This window comes from Cherax quadricarinatus, chromosome 1 (assembly GCF_038502225.1).
Source record: "Cherax quadricarinatus isolate ZL_2023a chromosome 1, ASM3850222v1, whole genome shotgun sequence".
Classification (NCBI taxonomy): domain Eukaryota; kingdom Metazoa; phylum Arthropoda; class Malacostraca; order Decapoda; family Parastacidae; genus Cherax; species Cherax quadricarinatus.
Genome location: NC_091292.1, coordinates 90,550,423 through 90,573,608, shown reverse-complemented (window position 1 = coordinate 90,573,608; position 23,186 = coordinate 90,550,423). Strand labels below are relative to the sequence as shown.

General features: G+C 37.9%; 1 protein-coding gene across 2 annotated transcripts in view; it reads left to right on the top strand.

The window, feature by feature from the left end:
* Noc1 (Nucleolar complex protein 1) overlaps nt 1–23,186 on the top strand; it is a 197,057-nt gene that overhangs the window by 78,624 nt on the left and 95,247 nt on the right. For both annotated transcript variants that reach the window (XM_070083842.1, XM_070083835.1), the window contains 4 exons: nt 1,136–1,338; nt 13,533–13,680; nt 17,297–17,512; nt 18,117–18,359. In XM_070083842.1, coding sequence (XP_069939943.1) covers nt 1,136–1,338; nt 13,533–13,680; nt 17,297–17,512; nt 18,117–18,359 — 810 coding nt within the window. The remainder of the gene's footprint in view (nt 1–1,135; nt 1,339–13,532; nt 13,681–17,296; nt 17,513–18,116; nt 18,360–23,186) is intronic.

Genomic DNA, 23,186 nt, shown 5'->3' with positions numbered 1-23,186 from the left:
TAAAAGAGGCCTATTTCATCACAAATGAACACTTGTTGGAGTTGGAATTTTTCAGACTCTACATAACATTTGAATTCCCCAACGAATTTTTAAGCCGCTTGTTTGTCTGAACTGGCACCCTCACCATGCTTTACAACACTATGTATGCCAACTGGCAAAGTAAATGGTTAATGTAAATTTGGTCAAGCTCTGGTTAATTGAGTGATCATTGCAATCATACAATCTACAATTATTAACATTTGACCTTTAATGAAATTTATTAAAATATTTTGCAATATTGAGTTTGATACACTGTGCTGTACTGACTTGTTCATTTGTGAATTTCTTTATGGCTTCCATGAAAATGATTGTTTGATGTTTTCTTTTTCTTTTAACTTGTGGTCTTTCACCCACTGAGGCAGGGTGACTTGAAAAACAAACACTTTCATCATCATTCACACTATCATTATCTTGTCAGAGGTGTGCAGATATGACAGTTTAGATGTCCCTCCAAACAGCAAATATCCCAAACCCCTCCTTTAGATTGCAGACACTGTACTTCCCACCTCCAGGACTAAAGTCCATAGATTATTTAAATTCATTAAGTCTTACATATGCAGTACTGCAAGTAGTGTAGGTATACACTGGCAATTTAACTTAGAGTAACCTGTGAATGCCCATTCTTTCTTATGTTCAGCTACCTGCAGCACTCTGAAGGAGGGGTGTTAATGTTGCAGATTTATAACTGTAGTGTAAGCATGCCTCTGGCAAGACACTGATGGAGTGAATGAAGATGAATTTTTTTCTTTTTCAGGCCACCCTACCTTGATGGGAAACAGCCAATGTGTTAATAATAATATATAATTTACAGTTTTAATGAGTGCTCTGTTATTGTTTTTTTTCCATTTTGGCTTTTTTCTATCAAGATAGCACAACACAAAGAAAGAAACACCTATACCATAATTCATTCATTAGTTAGCTTAATTTATGTCTTAAAAACTTTGGTATTTTTCTGTGTAAATTGTATTGATAGTGCACATTAACGAAAAGGAGTAAATAAAATTTTGTGCAATAATTTATCTAATTAGTTTTATTTGTTTGTCTTTCAGAGTAACGTACTCTAATGGTTTTAATTACATTTCAAAATTTCTTTTAGGGAGAGGTGAACACAAAACTTATGAGTGCCTTACTACGTGGAATCAACCGAGCCTTTCCATACTCACGACTGGAGGGCAGTGCTTTAGAAGAACAGCTCAACACATTATATAAGCTGTGTCATCTTGTCAACTTTGCTATAGCTACTCAAGCTCTTCAGTTAATTTATCAAGTATTAAGCAGTAAACAACATATTTCTGATAGGTAAAACTTTGGCCACTTAGCATTGTTTTCTTGCCATACTTGAAATTGAATAGATTTTTTTGTTTCAAGTGTCATATCTCTCTAAGTTTATACCACAACAACCATATCATGCCAAAGTAGGGTAATCCAGTGAAGAAAACACATTCAAGAATATTCACTAAATCGCCATCAGATTGCACCTCTGATTGTAACGTCCCCACCTCTCCAGAGTGCAGGCTCTGCCCTTCCCACTTCCAGGACTCAAGTTCGTCTAACCAGTTTCCCTGACTCCCTTAATAAAAGTTACCTTGCTCACACTCTAACAGCACATCCATTAACCCTTTGAGGGTCGACAGGCCCTCTCCGAGACTCATTCTCAGGGTCGGCCAAATTTAAAAAAAAAAAATAATAATAATTTTTTCTCGTGAAAAGATAGAGAATCTTTTCCCGATCATAATGACACCAAAAATATGAAATTTGATGGAAAATTTACGGAATTATGCTCTCGTGAAGTTAGCGATCTCAGCGATGTTTACGGATCGGCGATTTTGCCCACTTTGAGCCCCATTTTCGGCCAGTTCCACTACTAGTCGACAAAAAACATTAATATTTCGCTAGAACTCCATTTTTTCTATTGAATGAGTGCAAGAAACCACCCATTTACCAATTTCAACTATCCAGTAAAGTGGTCAGAATTTAGCAATTTTGCCAATTTCACACAAATTTCAAAAGATGCCAATTTCCGAATAGGGTCCAGAACAAACAAGAAATACATTCCTGGCACTAAAATGACATTTTCTCTGTTCATTAGTCACGTCTCAAGGCCCCTCTTACATTCTTTTGCTTTCCACTTTGAATTTTTATTCTCACAAAAAATAGAAGATTTACTGTTATGCAGACTACTGCATTAGTGTAAAAAATGGTATGAATCATATTGGCGCACTTGCAAAAGAATATTAGACTTACCAGTTGACGTGTATTGGACGCTTGGCATGATTTGTTTACTTTTGAACTTTGGTAAAAATCGAACATTTCTGCTACTTTGAGCTCAATTTCAAGGTACTTTTCATTGCAAAACCAGTCAAAATCATCTCAATTTCTGTGATATGCCTTCCATTCTATAAAATGAGACCAAGAAAACTAGAATACAACAATAAATACCATACGAAAATACAGTGCAAAGTCGCTGTTTTATTCCAAAAAAACGGTCAAAGTTTTTTTTTCTCATTATGCACTGTGTGCCGCAGGATTTTTTTATACCATGCACACTGACCACATAGACCCATTCTTTCATATGTAGGCCTACCAGCTTTCTCCCACTAGATTTGAGGGCGCTAGAATTTAGGCGTACTAGTACGTCAAAAACCCTGGGTCGTAAGCCGTACTAGTACGTCCGAAACCCTCAAAGGGTTAAAAACCACTTCTCTCTATTCACTCCTATCTAATAAGCTTAAGCATCCCTGCTAGATGCTCAAGCCCCTAAACCTCAAAGCCACTTGTACCCTAATCCTCCAACCCTTCCCCTTTCACCTCAGATTTATACACCTTTTTCATCAGCCTATCCCAATTCATCCTCTCTGCATGCCAACATAACCTCAAGAACCCACTCAGTCTTTGGAATTATAGATTTGGTCATCCTATGTCACCTTTTAATTTCTACTTTCCAAATTCTCTGCATTATATTCACACCACTCTTTGCTTTATCATTTTTTTTTAAACATGTTGGCCATTTTTCACCGAGGCAGGGTGACCAAAAAAGAAAGAAAAACCCAGAAAGAAAGAAAAAACTTTCATTATCATTAAACACTTACACCATCACACATACATAATCACTGTCTTTGCAGAGGCACCCAGATACAACAGTTTAGATAGTCACTACAAACTGCCAATATCCCAAACCCCTCCTTTAAAGAGCTGGCATTGTACTTCCCATTTCCAGAACTCAAGTCCGGCTAACCGGTTTCCCTGAATCCCTTCACAAAGTATTACCCTGCTCACACTCCAACAGCTCGTCAGGTCCCAAAAACCATTCGTCTCCATTCGCTCCTATCTAACACACTCACGCACGCTTGCTGGAAGCCCCAGCCCCTCGCCCACAAAACCTTCTTTACCCCCCTCCCTCCAACTTTTTTGATATCAACCCCTACCCCGCCTTCCTTCTACAGATTTATATGCTCTCCAAGTCATTCTACATTGTTCCATTCTCTCTAAATGACCAAACCACCTCAACAGCCCCTCTTCAGCCCTCTGACTAATACTTTTAGTAACTCCACACTTCCTCCTAATATCCACACTATGAATTTTCTGCATTATATTTACACCCCACATTGCCCTTAGTCATGACATCTCCACTAACTCCAGCTGCCTCTATGCTGCAGCATTTACAACCCATGCATCACACCCATTTAAGAGTGATGGTACCACTATACTCTTGTGCATTCCCTTCTTTTCCTCCATGGATAATGTTCTTTGTCTCCACAGATATCTCAATGCACTACTCACCTTTTGTCCTTCATCAATTTTATGGTTAACCTCATCCTTCATAAATCCATCTGCTGACAAGTCAACTCCCAAATATCTGAACACATTCACTTCTTCCATACTCCCTCAGTCCAATGTGATATCCAATTTTTCTCTATCTAAATCGTTTGATACCCTCATCACCTTACTCTAATCAATGTTCACTTTCAACTTTCTGCCTTTACACACCTTTACATACTTGTTGAAATAATATTGTATTGGAACGGCACTGTATAACCCTTTGGGTTCTAGCACTTTCTCATGAATATTTTTTTTTTTTTAAAAAGTCAGCCGTCTCCTACCGAGGCATGGTGACCCAAAAAGAAAGAAAATCCCCAAAAAGAAAATACTTTCATCATCATTCAACTCTTTCGCCTCACTCACACATAATCACTGTTTTTGCAGAGGTGCTCAGAACACAACAGTTTAGAAGCATATACGTATAAAGATACACAACATATCACTCCAAACCGTCAATATCCCGAACCCCTCCTTTAGAGTGCAGGCATTGTACTTCCCATTTCCAGGACTCAAGTCTGGCTATATAAAAATAATAATAATAAATATAATAATAATAATTATAATAATGCAATTAAACCTCTAATTAACGGACCTCCATTTAACCCTTAAACTGTCCAAACGTAGATCTATGTTTTTTCAACATTTGAAAGTATGTAAAAAAAGTAGATCTTCTTTTCTTTTTTTACATTTGAAAATGTGTAAAAAAACTTTGATCTACTTTTTTTTTTTTATATTTGAAAATATGTAAAAAAACGTAGATCTACTTTTGGAGCACAACGCATGTGAACATAGATCTGCTTGGACAGTTTAAGGGTTAATGAATTGCAGTAATTTTTTTTTTAACAAATCGGCCGCCTCCCACTGAGGCAGGGTGACCCAAAAAGAAAGAAAATCCCCAAAAAGAAAATACTTTCATCATCATTCAACACTTTCACCACACACAAATTATCACTGTTTTTGCAGAGGTGCTCAAAATACAACAGTTTAGAAGCATATACATATAAAGATACACAACATATCCATCCAAACTGCCCATATCCCAAACCCCTCCTTTAAAGTGCAGGCACTGTACTTCCCATTTCCAGGACTCAAGTCCGATTATATGAAAATAACCGGTTTCCCTGAATCCCTTCACTAAATATTACCCTGCTCGCACTCCAACAGATCGTCAGGTTCCAAGTACCATTTGTTTCCATTCACTCCTATCTAACACGCTCACGCACACTTGCTGGAAGTCCAAGCCCCTCGCCCACAAAACCTCCTTTACCCCCTCTCTCCAACCCTTTCGAGGACGACCCCTACCCCGCCTTCCTTCTCCTATAGATTTATATGCTTTCCATGTCATTCTACTTTGATCCATTCTCTCTAAATGACCAAACCACCTCAACAACCCCTCTTCTGCCCTCTGACTAATACTTTTATTAACTCCACACCTTTTCCTAATTTCCACACTCAGAATTTTCTGCATAATATTTACACCACACATTGCCCTTAGACAGGACATCTCCACTGCCTCCAACCGTCTCCTCGCTGCTGCATTTACCACCCAAGCTTCACACCCATATAAGAGTGTTGGTACTACTATACTTTCATACATTCCCTTCTTTGCCTCCATAGATAACGTTTTTTGACTCCACATATACCTCAACGCACCACTCACCTTTTTTCCCTCATCAATTCTATGATTAACCTCATCCTTCATAAATCCATCCGCCGACACGTCAATTCCCAAGTACATATCTGAAAACATTCACTTCTTCCATACTCCTCCTCCCCAATTTGATATCCAATTTTTCTTTATCTAAATCATTTGATACCCTCATCACCTTACTCTTTTCTATGTTCACTTTCAACTTTCTACCTTTGCACACATTCCCAAACTCATCCACTAACCTTTGCAATTTTTCTTTAGAATCTCCCATAAGCACAGTATCATCAGCAAAAAGTAACTGTGTCAATTCCCATTCTGAATTTGATTTCCCTTAATTTAAATCCACCCCTCTCCCAAACACCCTAGCATTTACTTCTTTTACAACCCCATCTATAAATATATTAAACAACCATGGCGACATTACACATCCCTGTCTAAGACCTACTTTTACCGGGAAGTAGTCTCTCTCTCTCTTCTACACACCCTAACTGAGCCTCACTATCCTCATAAAAACTCTTTACAGCATTTAATAACTTACCACCTATTCCATATACTTGCAACATCTGCCATATTGCTCCTCTATCCACTCTATCATATGCCTTTTCTAAATCCATAAATGCAATAAAAACTTCCCTACCTTTATCTAAATACTGTTCACATATATGCTTCAATGTAAACACTTGATCTACACATCCCCTACCCACTCTGAAACCTCCTTGCACATCTGCAATCCTACATTCTGTCTTGCCTCTAATTCTTTCAATTATAACCCTACCGTACACTTTTCCTGTTTTTTTTTTTTTTTTTTATTATTATCACACCGGCCGATTCCCACCAAGGCAGGGTGGCCCGAAAAAGAAAAACTTTCACCATCATTCACTCCATCACTGTCTTGCCAGAAGGGTGCTTTACACTACAGTTTTTAAACTGCAACATTAACACCCCTCCTTCAGAGTGCAGGCACTGTACTTCCCATCTCCAGGACTCAAGTCCGGCCTGGTATACTCAGTAAACTTATTCCTCTATAATTTTTACAATCACTTTTGTCCCCTTTCCCTTTATATAAAGGGACTATACATGCTCTCCGCCAATCCCTAGGTACCTTTCCCTCTTTCATACATTTATGAAACAAAAGTACCAACCACTCCAACACTATTAATTACCCTGCTCACACTCCAACAGATCGTCAAGTCCCAAATACCATTCGTCTCCATTCACTCCTATCGAACATGCTCACACACGCCTGCTGGAAGTCCAAGCCCCTCGCCCACAAAACCTCCCTTACCCCTTCCTTCAAACCTTTTTGAGGATGACCCCTACCCCGCCTTCCTTTCCCGACAGATTTAAACGCTCTCCACGTCATTCTACTTTGATCCATTCTCTCTTAATGGCCAAAGCACCTCAACAACCCCTCTTCAGCCCTCTGACTAATACTTTTATTAACTCCACACCTTCTCCTAATTTCCACAGTCTGAATTTTCTGCATAATATTTACACCACACATTGCCCTTAGACAGGACATCTCCACTGCCTCCAACCGTCTCCTCGCTGCTGCATTCACAACCCAAGCTTCACACCTATATAAGAGTGTTGGTACTACTATACTTTCATACATTCCCTTCTTTGCCTCCATAGATAATGTTTTTTGTCTCCACATATACTTCAATGCACCACTCACCTTTTTTCCCCTCATCAATTCTATGATTAACCTTATCCTTCATAAATTCATCCGCCGACACGTCAACTCCCAGGTATCTGAAAACATTCATTTCTTCCATACTCCTCCTCCCCTATTTGATATCCAATTTTTCTTTATCTAAATCATTTGATGCCCTCATCACCTTACACTTTTCTATGTTCACTTTCAACTTTCTACCTTTACACACTCTCCCAAATTCTTCCACTAACCTTTGCAAATTTTCTTTAGAATCCCCAATAAGCACAGTATCATCAGCAAAAAGCAACTGTGTCAATTCCCATTTTGTATTTGATTCCCCATAATTTAATCCCACCCCTCTCCCAAACACCCTAGCATTTACTTCTTTTACAACCCCATCTATAAATATGTTAAACAACCATGGTGACATTACACATCCCTGTCTTAAGACCTAATTTTACCGGGAAGTAGTCTCCCTCTCTTCTACACACCCTAACCTTAGCCTCACTATCCTCATAAAAACTCTTTACAGCATTTAGTAACTTACCACCTATTCCATATACTTGCAACATCTGTAGTAATTACGGACAAAAAAACTGGCTGGACAAATGTTGGAAGTATTGGGCAAAATGGAAAAAGTCCATAATTCTGGATTTTGTTTGTAGCAATAGTTTCCGGTTGTCTTCTGAATCATCAGACCAAGTTCAATGACTCCAACTTTTGTCTGGTTCAGGCCAGACAAATATTTCCTGAGCCATAGTCTGCCTGCACCAGATTATTGTTTGTACTCTCACATGCACTCACCATTCAGTCTCCAATTTTCCCCTGGATTTACACTGTTTTGTGTGACTTTATTAACATATTAAGTAAAATGCAATTAACAGTGACTTCCAAAAGTAAGTGGCGGTGGCAAGAATAATGTTGTTGTCAGTGTTAAGCAGAAACTCGAACTAATAAAGAGGGTTGAGTTTAGCGCCTCAGTGGCCCAAGTATATGAAGAATGTGATGTTAAGAAACAGTGTCTGATAGCTATAGAAGCAAGGGCAAACTTGCAGACTATGCTCTTAAGTTTAATGTAGATGCTAGCTAAACTCAAAATAAAAGGTATTCTGAGTCACCACTACTGATCATGGCAGTTTACACCTTGCCTCTCTTCCATGACAAGGTAGGTACAATTATTGTAAATTACATACCTTACTGTCAAATGCTATTAAGTACAGTACTATACTGCAATACTACAAGTTAAAAAACTTGTATTCTTAGTGTCCGGTTGTCTTCTGAATCGGCAGAAAAGTCTGTTAATTTGGAACTTTATCTATATATGTTAAAATCATGAAAAATTAATTTCCCTATTTAGAAGTTTTGGACAATTGGTGATATGATACACCCCCTTCCCAACTATTAATCCCTTAACCCCTTAACTGTCCAAATGTAGATCTATGTTTTCTCATCCAGCTCTCCAAATATTTTGAAAAAAAAAAAAAAATAAAGAGGGCATTTTTCTACATGTAATAGGATAAAAAAAAATTTAGGGTCAGCACTTATTGAGATATAAGACCGCTAAGTTGGCACTGGATGCTCGCCTGACAGCAACATGGAGTCCTGCCACTTGCAGAAATGTTGTTGATATATCTTTTTTCTCATTTTTTAATTTATATAAGTTTTATGTTCCGATAATTACAATTTATAGTACTTTTGATTTCATAGCCAATCTTTGTTCTGACATTTATATTAGGTACTGAAATAGTACTCAAATAGTCACAAAAATGCTGACAGGTGAGTATTTTCACTTGCCTTGGTCATATACTATTGTATAGAAATACATATGTACAAAGTATTTATAGGTCCCAGCAATGTTTTAGACATTCTGGAGTATATATGAAATTCCTTGAAGCACAGTGTAAGACAAGTGTCAATCCACTGCCGACAGTGCAACAGCGGAGTGACATTTGATGATCGTGCACTTCCTTGGCTTTATTTTTTTTCACTGTTGCACATAAGCATGCCTGTCTGTCTAGCTCTGTCTTATCTGTCTTTCTGTCTGCCTGTGTGTGTATTGTCCTGTCTCTCTGTCTGCTTGTCTCTCTTTCTGCCTTAGAGAGAGCCATTCATGAACCAACAGGTATTACACATGATGCAGAGTCGTCATGTCTGATTCCTGAACAAATGAAAATGCAGTCATGCTTATTATGCCTTATGTCTACAAGCACAGTATAGCACTTTGTCTGGATTTTTTTGGGGTTATCCTAGGTAATTTACACTTTGTATAATTGTATTTGTATGTGCCTGCGAGATAGAGACAGAGATAGTGATAGACAGAGGCAGATAGATACAGACAGACAGATGGAGATAGAGACAGCCAAAGTCAATCAGCCACCCACCTGCCCAGCCAGGCAACCTGCCGAACATGTATTACACATATTCCAAAATTGTTTCTCTTTACTTAGGGCATAGGTATAGGACATTCTGGCATGATGACACTACCATTGGTATCAAAACTGAAAGGATGTTGCACAAATGTTGCACCTGGGCTATTATCGAGGATTTTTATATTTCCTAGACCACTTGTGGCCACATCTATCTCAGAGCCACTAAACTCAGGGTCAGCATCACTTTGCTCTTAAAAGGGGAGTGTTAATAGGACATGACATCAGTGAATCTAAGGTGTTTGCCACACTGTTTGCTCTAGCTGGCCCTCAGTTGAACTGGTGCTCCCACGAGGCACTAAGTGGTCCCAGATTTTTTTTTAATGCTGCATATACCGAGTGTTAAGACCCATTCTGTACTGACCAGGCATCTCAGACCAATTGTGCCAAATTTGGAGGCAGAAAAAATAAAACACTGATCTACGTTTGGAGCGCTAGCGGTAACAACGTAGATTAATGTTTGGACAGTTAAGGGGATAATGTTGAATTTGGAATAAATTAAGTCTTACACCTGTCAAGATAAAGTATTGTCTCTGGAAATCCAGTCTGGTGGTTCATGACTAATATTATGCATGTCCAGGGCTACACAAATACTCTTGTCCCTTTGGTCTGTGAGAAGTGGAAAATGAAGCCTGAGAAGTTTAAAAATCTTACTCGTATGTGGTTAACCCGTAAACGGTCCAAACGTATATACATATATGTATATGTTATTACCGCTAGTGCCCCAAACGTATATAAACGACTCACGAAATCGTAATGACACGATTGCAAACAAACCATACCACGGGCGGGGTTTGAACCCGCGGTCAGTGTGGCTCAAAACTCCAGACTGTTGCGTTAGCCACTGGACCAGCTAGCCACAATAAGATTCGTCCAAATATGGCATGATTGGTCTGAGATACCTTGTCAGCATAGAATGAGTCATAACACTCAGTGTGTACTGTATTAAAAAAATATGGGACCACTTAGCACCTTGTGGGAGCACCAGTTCAAATGAGCGCCAACTAGAGCAAACAGTGTGGCAAACACCTGGGATTCACTGATTTCACATAGTATTAACTCTTCCATTTTAAGAGGAAAGTGATGTTGACCCCAAGTTTAGTGGCTTTGAGGTGGATGTGGCCATAAGTGGTTGAGGAAATATAAAAAACCTCAATAATAACCCATGTGCAACATTTGTGCAACACCCTTTCAGAATGTCTTATAACCTATGCCCTAAGTAACGAGAAACAATTCTCGAACGTAATACTTGTTCAGCAGGCTGGCTGAGTGGCAGATTGGATGGCTGGCCACCTGCTGGCGGCCTGGCTCCATTTGTTTGTCTGTGTCTGTGTCTATCTCTGTCTGTCTCTCTGACTCATTCTATCTTTGTTGCTGTCTATCTCTCTGTCTCTGTCTATCTCTGTCTCACAGGTACACGTAAATACAAGTATACATAGTGTAAATTACCTAGGATAACCCAAAAAATCCAGACAAAGTGCTATACTCTGCTTGAAGATATGAGTCAAGGTGATGATGCAGTCTTGTGGCTCTCTCTGAGACTGAGACCTAGATGGATAGACAGGGAGCTTGACAGACAGACAAATAGACAAGGCAGACATGTTTGTGTACCAGCAAAAACAAAAGCAGGGCCATGCTCATCAAATGTCACCTCTAATCTTATCAAGTCTTATCACTGCACCCTCGCATATTCTCATCAAATGTCAGCTCTTAACAAATGTTATCTTATCACATCACTGTCAAGGGTGGACTTGTTTTTTGTGCTTCAAGGGAACTTATTATTATGTATCCTCCTCCTCATCATCAATCATCATCATCAATCATCATCAATCATCATCATCAATCATCATCATTAATCATCATCAATCATCATCATAAATCATCATCATCAATTATCATCATCAATCATCATCATCAATCATCATCATCAATCATCATCATCAATCATCATTCATCATCATCAATCATCATCATCAATCATCATCATCAATCATCATCAATCATCATCATCAATCATCATAATCAATCATCATTCATCATTCATCATCAATCATCATTGTTGTTGTCTTCTTCATCAATCATCAATCATCATCATCAATGATCATTATCAATCATCACCATCATCAATCATCATCATCATCATCAATTATCATCAGCAGTCATCATCATCAATCATTCATCATCATTCATCATCATCAATCATTCATCATCAGTAATCATCATCAATCATCATCAATCATCATCATCATCATCAATCATCATCAATCATCATCAATCATCATCATCATCATCATCTTCTTCTTCTTCTTCTTCTTCTTCTTCTTCTTCTTCTTCTTCTTCTTCTTCTTCTTCTTCTTCTTCTTCTTCTTCTTCTTCTTCTTCTTCTTCTTCTTCTTCTTCTTCTTCTTCTTCTTCTTCTTCTTCTTCTTCTTCAAAACATTGCTGGGACCTATAAATACTTTGTATATATTCCAAGACAATAGTAAATGGCTAAGGCAGGTGTAAATGTCCACCTGTCAGTGTGTTTGTGACAATTTGAGTACAATTTCAGTACCTAATACTAGTGTTAGAACAAAGATTGGTTAGGAAATGACAAGCACTACTATAAATTGTAATTATCTGAACATAAAAATTATATAAAATAATATGAAAAATAGAAAAAAAGGTATATCGGCAATACTTCTGCAAGCAGCAGGACTCAATGTTGCTGTCATGTGAGCATCCAGTGCTAACTTCTCGGCCTCATATCTCTGTAAGTACTGACCTTAATTTTTTTTTTCTATAACACTTAGAAAAATGTGCTCTTTATTTTCATTTAAAAAAAAAAAAAATATTTTTCAAAATATTCGGGGCACTGGGGTAGTGCATGTATACATGTATATACGTTTGGACCGTTTACGGGTTAAAGAAATAAAGCTGTACATTGGCATCCACTCTTTGATATTTAATTTATCATATTAGCCATAACAACATGCTGGAGTGAGAGATATGGGAGGAAGTGTAAAATAAACCCAGTGAGGAGCAGGGGTGCGGTGGGGACAATAAAGGAACACTGTATCAACATCGGGGTCCCAGACTATTCAACATCTTACCAGAAGATATCAGAAACACTGCTGGAACAAGTGTAGAAGCCTTCAAGAGGAAACTAGACAAGTATCTTCACCAGGTGCCAGATCAACCAGGCTGTGATGGATATGTGGGGCAGCGGGCCTCCAGCAGCAACAGCCTGGTTGACCAGGCAAGCACCAGACGAGAGTAAATAAACTCTCGAAACTCTTCAAAGGTATATCAAAGGTATATCCAGTGGGCTGAGGAGGGGTTGTTGAGGTGGTTTGGACATTTAGAAAGATTGGAGAAAAATAGGATGACTTGGAGCTTGTATAAATCTATGGTGGACTGGAGGCGGGGTGCCTACTTATTGCTAGGTGAACAGGGGCAGCAGGTGTAAAGAAACACTCCCAGTATTTCCATCTGTGCTGGAAATCGGACCACAAACCCTTTGTATGTGAGCTGAATGCGCTACTAACCGAGCCATGGAACGTTACATGCCAAGTATTAATACGGAGTTTGTGTGCTAAACAACAATATGAGGGTTGTGTACCAAGCAACCAGGGTTTGTGTGTCAAACATCAATTTAGGGGTTTTATTTGAGCAACAATTTAGGGGATGTGTGGCAAGTCAAAAGAAAGTTCATCACGAAAAAAAACTCACTCTTAATCAAAGCTATTTGTGAGATGCCTTTTGATTAAAAAATTTAATCCAATCTTATGAATTTAAGGTTCAGTGGTACATGTTTAAAAATTCTAACACTTTGCGAGGCAACTCATTCCACTCTTACAGTTTTGAATTCATGCACTTCAATAAATACTTTTCTTATAATCTTCTTTCTAGCAGTTTGTGCTCTTTAGAATAAGGGATTTTTTTATTTCCATAATTTCAGGTTTTATCAAGTGCTGTATAAGCAACTACAAGATCCAGCATTTGGCTTTTCATCAGCAAACTGTGCCTTTCTAAACTTGATTTTCAAGGCAATGGTACTTGATGACTCTTTAAAAAGGATAAAAGCTTTCATAAAACGTTTGCTACAGGTACAGTATAACATGCATGAACTGTATATGCCTATTGTATATGTGGTCTTGCCACTAGTAAGAGCTAACTCAGTATCTGAATTTTGGTGGGAAAAGCATTAAAACATGTAATAATTAAAAATAATATACATATTATGGATTTCTTTATTTTTTTTAAGATTTTATTATTATTTTATATGTGTAAACACATATAACGTGTAATGTCACCATGGTTGTTTAATATATTTATAGATGGGGTTGTAAAGGAAGTAAATGCTAGGGTGTTCGGGAGAGGGGTGGGATTAAATTTTGGGGAATCAAATTCAAAATGGGAATTGACACAGTTACATTTTGCTGATGATACTGTGCTTATGGGAGATTCTAAAGAAAAATTGCAAAGGTTAGTGGATGAGTTTGGGAATGTGTGTAAAGGTAGAAAGTTGAAATTGAACATAGAAAAGAGTAAGGTGATGAGGGTATCAAATGATTTAGATAAAGAAAAATTGGATATCAAATTGGGGAGGAGGAGTATGGAAGAAGTGAATGTTTTCAGATACTTGGGAGTTGACGTGTCGGTGGATGGATTTATGAAGGATGAGGTTAATCATAGAATTGATGAGGGAAAAAAGGTGAGTAGTGCGCTGAGGTATATGTGGAGTCAAAAAACGTTATCTATGGAGGCAAAGAAGGGATTGTATGAAAGTATAGTAGTACCAACACTCTTATATGGGTGTGAAGCTTGGGTGGTAAATGCAGCAGCGAGGAGATGGTTGGAGGCAGTAAAGATGTCCTGTTTAAGGGCAATGTGTGGTGTAAATATTATGCAGAAAATTCGGAGTGTGGAAATTAGGAGAAGGTGTGGAGTTAAAAAAAGTATTAGTCAGAGGGCAGAAGAGGGGTTGTTGAGGCAGTTTGGTCATTTAGAGAGAATGGATCAAAGTAGAATGACATGGAAAGCATATAAATCTATAGGGGAAGGAAGGCGGGGTAGGGGTCGTCCTCGAAAGGGTTGGAGAGAGGGGGTAAAGGAGGTTTTGTGGGCAAGGGGCTTGGACTTCCAGCAAGCGTGCGTGAGCGTGTTAGATAGGAGTGAATGGGGACGAATGGTACTTGGGACCTGGCGATCTGTTGGAGTGTGAGCAAGGTAATATTTAATGAAGGGATTCAGGGAAATCGGTTATTTTCATATAGTCGGACTTGAGTCCTGGAAATGGGAAGTACAATGCCTGCACTTTAAAGGAGGGGTTTGGGATATTGGCAGTTTGGAGGGACATGTTGTGTATCTTTATATGTGTATGCTTCTAAACTGTTGTATTCTGAGCACCTCTGCAAAAACAGTGATAATGTGTGAGTGTGGTGAAAGTGTTGAATGATGATGAAAGTATTTTCTTTTTTGGGGATTTTCTTTCTTTTTTGGGTCACCCTGCCTCGGTGGGAGACGGCCGACTTGTTGAAAAGAAAAAAAGAAAAAAAAAGTGTAAACACTTGTGCTGTTATTTTAAGACATATTGCACTATAGTTAAAGATACACGAGTTCGCCCTTACTATTAGCGATGTATCATATTTAGTATGTGTTTAAGTTTGTGGGTTGAGCTTATGCTCTTAACTTTTGATTGACCGCATTGAATTAACTCTGTCATATTTGTTTGAGTTGCTGTGCAATTCATTCCACATCTTTACCATTTTTAAATTGAAATAAATGCTTTTTAACATCTCTTCAAATTACCTCCATGCTCAACTTCTATCCAATTGGTCTTGGCTCCTGTTTGAAAATCTATCCTTGTCTGCCTCATCTGTGTCTTGGAGTATTATGTATGGAACAATGTTGTTGGCTTTTGTTGTACATTCATTCCTCCAGAGAAATGAGCTCTAGATCATGTCTTTGAAACCAACACTCTCATTGGTAAGTTGAGGAGCCTGGCATGGATGAAATTTATACAGCCAAATAAGCTAGAAGGATAGCTGGAAACTTTTCTTCAGCATTAGAATGTTAAAGATGTGAAATGAAGTGAACAGTGACAACGTAGAAACGAGCTCCATTAACCCTTTGACTGTTTCAGGCCCCTCTCTGAAACTGTCATTCTATGTCGCTCAATTTTTGAAAAAAAAAAAAATTATTTTTTCTTATGAAATGATAGAGAATCTTTTCCCGATGGTAATGACACCAAAAGTTCGAAATTTGGTCGAAAACTCATGGAATTATGCTCCCGCGAAGTTAGCGGTCTCGGCGACATATGCGTATCGGCGATTTCGCCGACTTTGAGCCCAATTTTCAGCCAATTCCATTGTTCCAGTTGACCAAACTCATAGCTATTTCTTTAGAACTCCATTTTATCTATCAGCTGAGTACAAGAAACCTCCCATTTACTAATTTGGACTACCCAATATGGTGGTCAGAAATTGGCAATTTGGCCAATTTCACGCAAAATAAAAAAGATGCCAATTTCAAAATAGGGTCCAGAATAAACAAGGTAGACATTCGTGGCACTAAAATAACATATGCTCTGTTCATTAGTCACATCTCTAGGCCCCTCTTATATTATTATTGCTTTCTATTTTGATTTTTTATTCATACAAAAAAATACAAAATTTACTGTTATGCAGACGACTGCATTATTGTAAAAATGGTATAAATAATATCAGTGCACTAGTGAAAGAATATTAGACTCCCCAGTTGACGTGTATTGGACGTGTGGTGTGATTTATGTACTCTTGAACATTGGTAAAAATCGAACATTTCCGCTACTTTGAGCTCAGTTTCAAGGTCGTTTTCATCGTAAAAGTAATGAAAATCATCTCTATTTCTGTAATATGTTTTCCATTTTATCACCTAAGACCATGAAAACGCGAATACAACGATAAATACTATACGAAAATACACCTCAAAGTCGGCGTTTTATTCCAAAAAAACGATCAGAGTTTTTTTTTTCTCATTACGCAATGTGTGCTGCAGGATTTTTTTTATGTGGTGCACACTGACCACACAGACCCATTCTCTCACATGTGGGCCTACCAGCTTTCTCCCACTTGATTTGAAGCCGCTAGAATTATTGAGTATATATACGTCAGAAACATTGGCTCGTAAGACGTATTTATACGTCGAAAACAGTCAAAGGGTTAAAGGACTGAGAAAAATAGACAAGTCTAATTTATATCAGTCTGTTGAATGTTAAGAGACTAAACCAAGAACTAGATTTTGATCCTGCACTTGCAAGTAGATACTTATGAAGGAAGGATTCTGTTTTTTTTTTTTTTATGGGAAATGTGCAGTATACATATCATTATTGAGACGTGTTCTGCATTATTATTACTGTGAAAACTTAATCCTCAATCTAGCATATTACAAATATAGCCATCCTATTGTTGGCAGTCTAGTTGTATCAACTTTTAATTTGCACTTGGGGCAGTACCAGTATTAAATTGATTTTTAAGCATAATTTTATAATATGGTATAACTATATCTCTACCTGCTCATAAATACTCATTTGGTTTACAAAGAGAAAAGATATTGTACTTTGAATTGTTATAAGCCATTAATGAGTAACTTCTGCTGAGGACCACATTGATAAGAAAATGAAAAAAAAATACATACAGCACTAAAGGTAAATAGCCAGTTGATTGTAGCTTACCTTTTCAGACTAGCCAGTACCTGAGTTCGCACATGGTCTGTGGCATCTTGTATCTTATTTCGGAAGTAGTTGAAGAGAAACCAGAACTTAAGACTATGATACAGACATTACACAATAGCAGGGATGATGATGATGATGGATTAGAGGTCTTCTCAGATGCAGAAGATCCAGATGAACTGGAAATGAATGAACAAAAAGAAGAAATTTCTGAAAATGGGAATAAAGTAAGCAGTGTACAGTATATTTTCCTTATTTAAGCTAAAAGATAGTTATATATTTCTACATGTTTACTTATTTTTGATTATGTTTGTGATGACAATAATAGCTATTCTTTTGGTGTCCTGTCATCTTTATAATTGAATTCTGGAGACTGGATGTACAGTGCCTACATTCAGAAGTATGGATGTGGATGTTGCAATTTGGATGGTCATTTCAATAATGATGTCTGCACTTTTCTGACAAGACAATTATTGAAGAGTGATGGTGAATTTATTTCCTTCTTTGGGTGACCCTGTCTTAGTGGAAAATGGTCAGTATATTAAAAATATATTTGTTTATATGGAAGCAAGGGGTTAGTAACTCCTATATAAATTACTAAATGTAAAATGAAGAAAACAATGATTTGTCGTTTTCTTTTTTGGGTCACCCTGTCTCGGTGGTCACCCTGCCTTAGTAGGAGACAGCTGGTATGTTTTACCAACTTTTCTTAGGTGGCTATTGTCAAAGTTTTTACAATGAAATTTGTCAGGGAGACAGGCCTATATGCTAATATAAAATAATGTATTTGTGTTTCTTTAGTAAAGTCTTTATATTCATTTATTTATTCAGGACTTAGCAATAACATCAAAAAATAATGAGGAAGGTTACATTAAAGAAAGACTTGAAGAGAATGAAGCCCAAGCCAATCTTTCCAGACATCCCTTCAATAAACCTTCATCATTATCATCTTGGGTCCATTGTTTGAATGCTGGCCCAGCTACAGTCAAATGCACAACTTATGATCCCTTCCAACGAAACCCTTTGCATTGTGGTGCAGACTACAGTTCTCTCTGGGAGCTTCTTTATCTCAAGGTTTGTAATTAGAGATGACTAATTATGTAACACTTGAAGCTATGTTTTCATGACAAGTTTTAGGTAATTGAACATGCTTGCTGATTGAAATTTTACAAAAGAATGGGTGTGTAAAATGTTAATATGATGTTACAGCTTCTCCTCACTTAACAATGGAGTTTCGTTCCTAAGACCACGTCGTTAAACGAACTTACCACTAAGTGAGGAGCATTCTATAATGGTAGTGGGTTTGTGTCAACCATCTTTGATATTGCTTTAATGTTACTTTTGCACCATTTATAACATTTTTGTTATATTTTTAAATGTTTATACAGTAGTGTACTGTATATTAAAATAAACAGAATAGAGAAAATCAGCTCTAATATACCTTATTTAGGTATAGCTACTGATCAGAGAGCCTGTCATAAGTCTGAGGCGTCGGTAAACGAGTACATCACTAAATGAGGAGAGGTTGTACAGGTTGACCATCACTGACCCGCTGTGTATCACTATTTCTTGTTCACTTATAAAACTGCCTTGCTCTAGACCTTTTAGCAGTTCATCTGTGAATTGAATTAACCCATCAATAGAGGTGCTAGCTGAAATTAGTACCAGCTCATTGATTGCCAGATCAGTGATGGCTGGCCTGTCTTTATTATCTGTTTTTGCTTTTTAGCCGGACTTCAGTCCTGGAGATGGGAAATACAATGCCTGCACTTTCAAGGAGAGGTTTGGAGTAACATTTAAACTGTCGTATCTGAGCACCTCTGCAAAGACGGTGATTATGCATGAATGATGATGAAAGTATTAAACAATGATGAAAGTTTTTGTTTTTGGGTCACCCTCCCTCTGTGGGAAACATCCGATGTGTTAAAAAAAAAAATAAGAGGAAGCAAAACTTTAAGTTGGGGTGCTTGAATGTGTGTGGATGTAGTGCAGGTGATAAGAAAAAAAGATAGTCAGTGTTACAAATGAAAAGAGACTGGCTGTCCTGCCTCTAAACAAAACAAAGCTGAAAGGGGTAGGAGAGTTTGAGTTTTATTGGGGAGAAATAAATAGGATTAGGACAGGGGTATCTGAGGGAGTTTGAGCTAAGGACAGCAATTATGTTGAAGGATCAGTTATGGCAGGAGAAGAGGGAACAAAAGTGTTATGCTAAGTGTTTATGGACCGGGAGAAGAAAGGAGTGTAGAGGAGAGAGAGAGAGAGAGAGAAAGAGAAAGTTTTGGGAGATGTTAAGTAAGTGTTTAGGAAATTTTGAACCAAGTGTGAGAGTAATTGTAGTGGGGGATCTAAATGCTAGAGAGAAACTGTTGTAGAGGGCATACTAGGTAAGTTTGATGTGCCAGAGGTAAACGGTAATGGGGGGGGCCTTTGATTGAACTTTGTATAGAAAGAGATTTGGTAATAGGTAATACATAGGACATACTAGGTAAGTTTGGGATGCCAGAAGTAAATGATAATGGAGGGGGGGGGGAACCTTTGATTGAACTTTGTATTGATTTGGTAATAGGTAATACATATTTAAAAAATAAAAGAGGATAAATAAGTATATGAGATATGATATAAGGCATAATGATAATAGTGTGTTTGACTAATGGTGGATAAAAGGTTGATGGGTAGGCTTCTGGATGGGCATGTTTATAGAGGGACAACAGATATACCAGATCATTATTTAGTTGCAGCTACAGCGAAAGTAAGAGGTAGATGGGGTAAAAAGAGAATGGCATCAGTGAATAAGAGAGAAGTGAAAGTTTATAAACTAAAAGGGAAGATAGTTAGGGTAAGATATAAGCACCTACTGGGAGAAAGATAGGCTAGTGAGAGTATAGGTAATGAAGGTGAAGAGGTATGGGGTAGATTTAAGAATGCAGCAGATTTAAGTGTGCAGCAGAAGTTTATAGATATAGGAGGGTGGGTGGAAGAGGGAAGAGGAACAGTTGGTGGAATGATGGAAAGAGAGTGGTAAGAGAAAAGGTTAGCATATGAAAGTTTTCTACAAAGCAGAAGTGATATAAGGAGGGTGGAATGTATGGAGAGTAAAAGAGAGTGGTGAGGGATTGTAAAAGAATAGCAAATAAGAGAGTGGGAGAGGTTCTGTCAACAAATTTTGCTGAGAGAATAAGAAAGGAGCGAGAGTAATAGGTTGAGAAAGTCTAGGGAATGAATGGATTTGCTATTTAAATACAGAAGTGGGAAGTCATTTGATAGGGAGTTGGATGTATCTGGAAGATGGCAGGAATTTTTTGAAGAACTGTTAAATGTTGATGAAGAAAGGGAGGCATTAATTTCATGTATTTGCAAGAGAGGTATAACATCCTTTAGGAGAGAGGAAGAGTCAGCTGTGAGTGGTGGAGGTGCATGAGGCAGTGGGTAAATTGAAAAGGGGTACAGCAGCTGGGACTGATGGGATGAAGACAGAAATATTAACAGCAGGTGGGGATATAGTTTTGGAGTAGGTACCTAGGGATTTGGCAGTGTGCACAGGTCCTTTGTATAAAGGAAAGGGAGACAAAAGAGAGAGAGTAAGAATTATAGGAGACTAAGCCTGTTGAGAGTACAAGGTAAACTGTATGGTAGAGTTATTATTGAAAAAATTAAGGGCAAGATGAAGAGCAGGATCACACTTGGACAAGGAGGCTTCAGGAAGGGTAGGGAATATGTAGACAAAATGCTTACAGTGAAACTTTTTTTTTTTTTAACACCTACCATCTCCTACCAAGGTAGGGTGACCCAAACGGAGGAACACTTTCATAATCATTCATTCTATCACTGTCTTGCCAAAGGCATGCTAATGCTACAGTTCAGATACCCCTCCAAACTGCAAATATCCCCACCCCTTCTTCAGAGTGCAGGCACTGTACTTTTCCCTCAAGGATTCATATCCAGCTAACTGGTTTCCTTGAATCCCTTCACAAAATGTTGCCTTATTCACTCCAACAGCTCATCAAGTCCCAAAAACCACTTGCCTCCACTCCTGTCTGACTTGCTCTCACATGCATGCTGGATGCCCTAGTCTCTCACACCTACTCCACCTTCCCTCCACTACAGATTTATGCACCCTTGAAGTCGTCTTATTTTGCTCCTGCCTCTCTAAAGATCCTAACCACTTTGACAACCCCTCCTCAACTCTCTGGATAATACTTTTAGTAAACCTGCACCTCCTAACCTCCAAACTACGAATTCTTTGCAGTGTAAAAAAAGAAAATTAAATGTGAACATATCAAAAAGTCTGGCCAGTAATAGATTGTATTTAAATATTTGTGAGAAGACATGCCAGTAGATGGATCTATGAAAGATAAAGTGAACAATAGAGTAGATGAGGGGGAAAAACTGTGGGTTGTGTGTTGAAGTATCTGTGGAAAGAAAGAAATTTATCTGTGAAGGCAAAAAAACTGAGAATGTACCAGAATATTGTGGTACCAACACTTTTAAATAGGTGTGGGCATGAGTTTCGAATTCTGCAGTGAAAACGAGGCTAGGGACAACAGAGATGTCATGCTGGAGAACAGAACAGTGTTGGGTGTGAATATTGTGGAGAATATTGAGAGCAATGATATTAAAAGGTGATGTGGGGTGATCAAGGGTATAAATCTATAAATCTGAGGACTGAGAAGGGGTTGTTGAGGTGGTTTGAGCATGTGGGTAAGATGGAGAGGCCTAGGTTGATGGAAAACAATTATGAATCTGAGGTGGATGGTAGAAGGAAGAGGGGTCATCCCACAAATGATTGTAGGGAGGGGTGTAAAAGAGGCTTTGAATTTTAGGGCTTGAGCATCCAGTAGGTTTGTATGTGCATGTTAGATAGCAGTGCATGGAGACTAGTGGTCTTTAATGGATGTGCTGTTTTAGTGCGAGCAAGGTAACTTGTAGTGCCTGTGCTCTGAAGGAAGGGTGGGGGGGGGGTGTTGCCATCAGAGGGCAATTTGATTGTGACGTCAGCATACTTCTGGAAGGATGGTGATTGAGTAATTGTGAATATGTTTTCTTTGAGTCACCCTACCTTGGCAAGAGACAGCTTATGAGTCAAACAAATAAATTCTTACCGCTCAAGAAATTCTTTAAATTTATTTTGAAATATTTTTGACAGAAACTAATGTTAGAAATCACATGTGGAGGGTGAAAAAATCAATAGATGATGGTTTTTATCACAACAATGGTGAATATCACCAACACAAGTTTAACTGTAATTTAACCCTAAAAAAATAAAAATAAGTACATAAATTCAAAGCACTTCCATGATTGAGCAGTCATATTCTCGGTGAACAAAGTGGTTTTCATGTTTTTGAATGCTGTATAAATAGGTAGTAATACACATAGTGCTTGAATATTCTATGATCTGATCTGTTCACAGTATCAGAAATAATTTCATATTTACTTTATACACATATTGATTAAAGCTTTATTTTTCAGATGAATTTTTAAATATTTTTTTATCATGACCATATTCTCTAGAAAGTAAAAGGCACAGTACTGTGGAATCTCAGTTTTCGTCATTAATTCGTTCCAGAAAGTCTGACGAAAACCGAATTCGACGAAAACTGAAGCAATATTTCCCATAAGAAATAATGTAAATCCAATTAATCCATTCCAGACACCCAAAAGTATTAACAAAAAAAATACATTTTATAGAGAATAACTATTGATTTACATACAGAAAATAATGAGAAATAAATATAAAGGACTAATGCAATGGATAAATGAACATTTAACATCACTTTTACCTTTATTGAAGACTTGTTGGTGTATGGAAGACAGCAAGGAGGGGAGAGGGAGGAGAGGTTATCTCTACTGCCATCACTACCACCCTCTCCCACCATCACTATTACCCTCTACCACCATCACTAC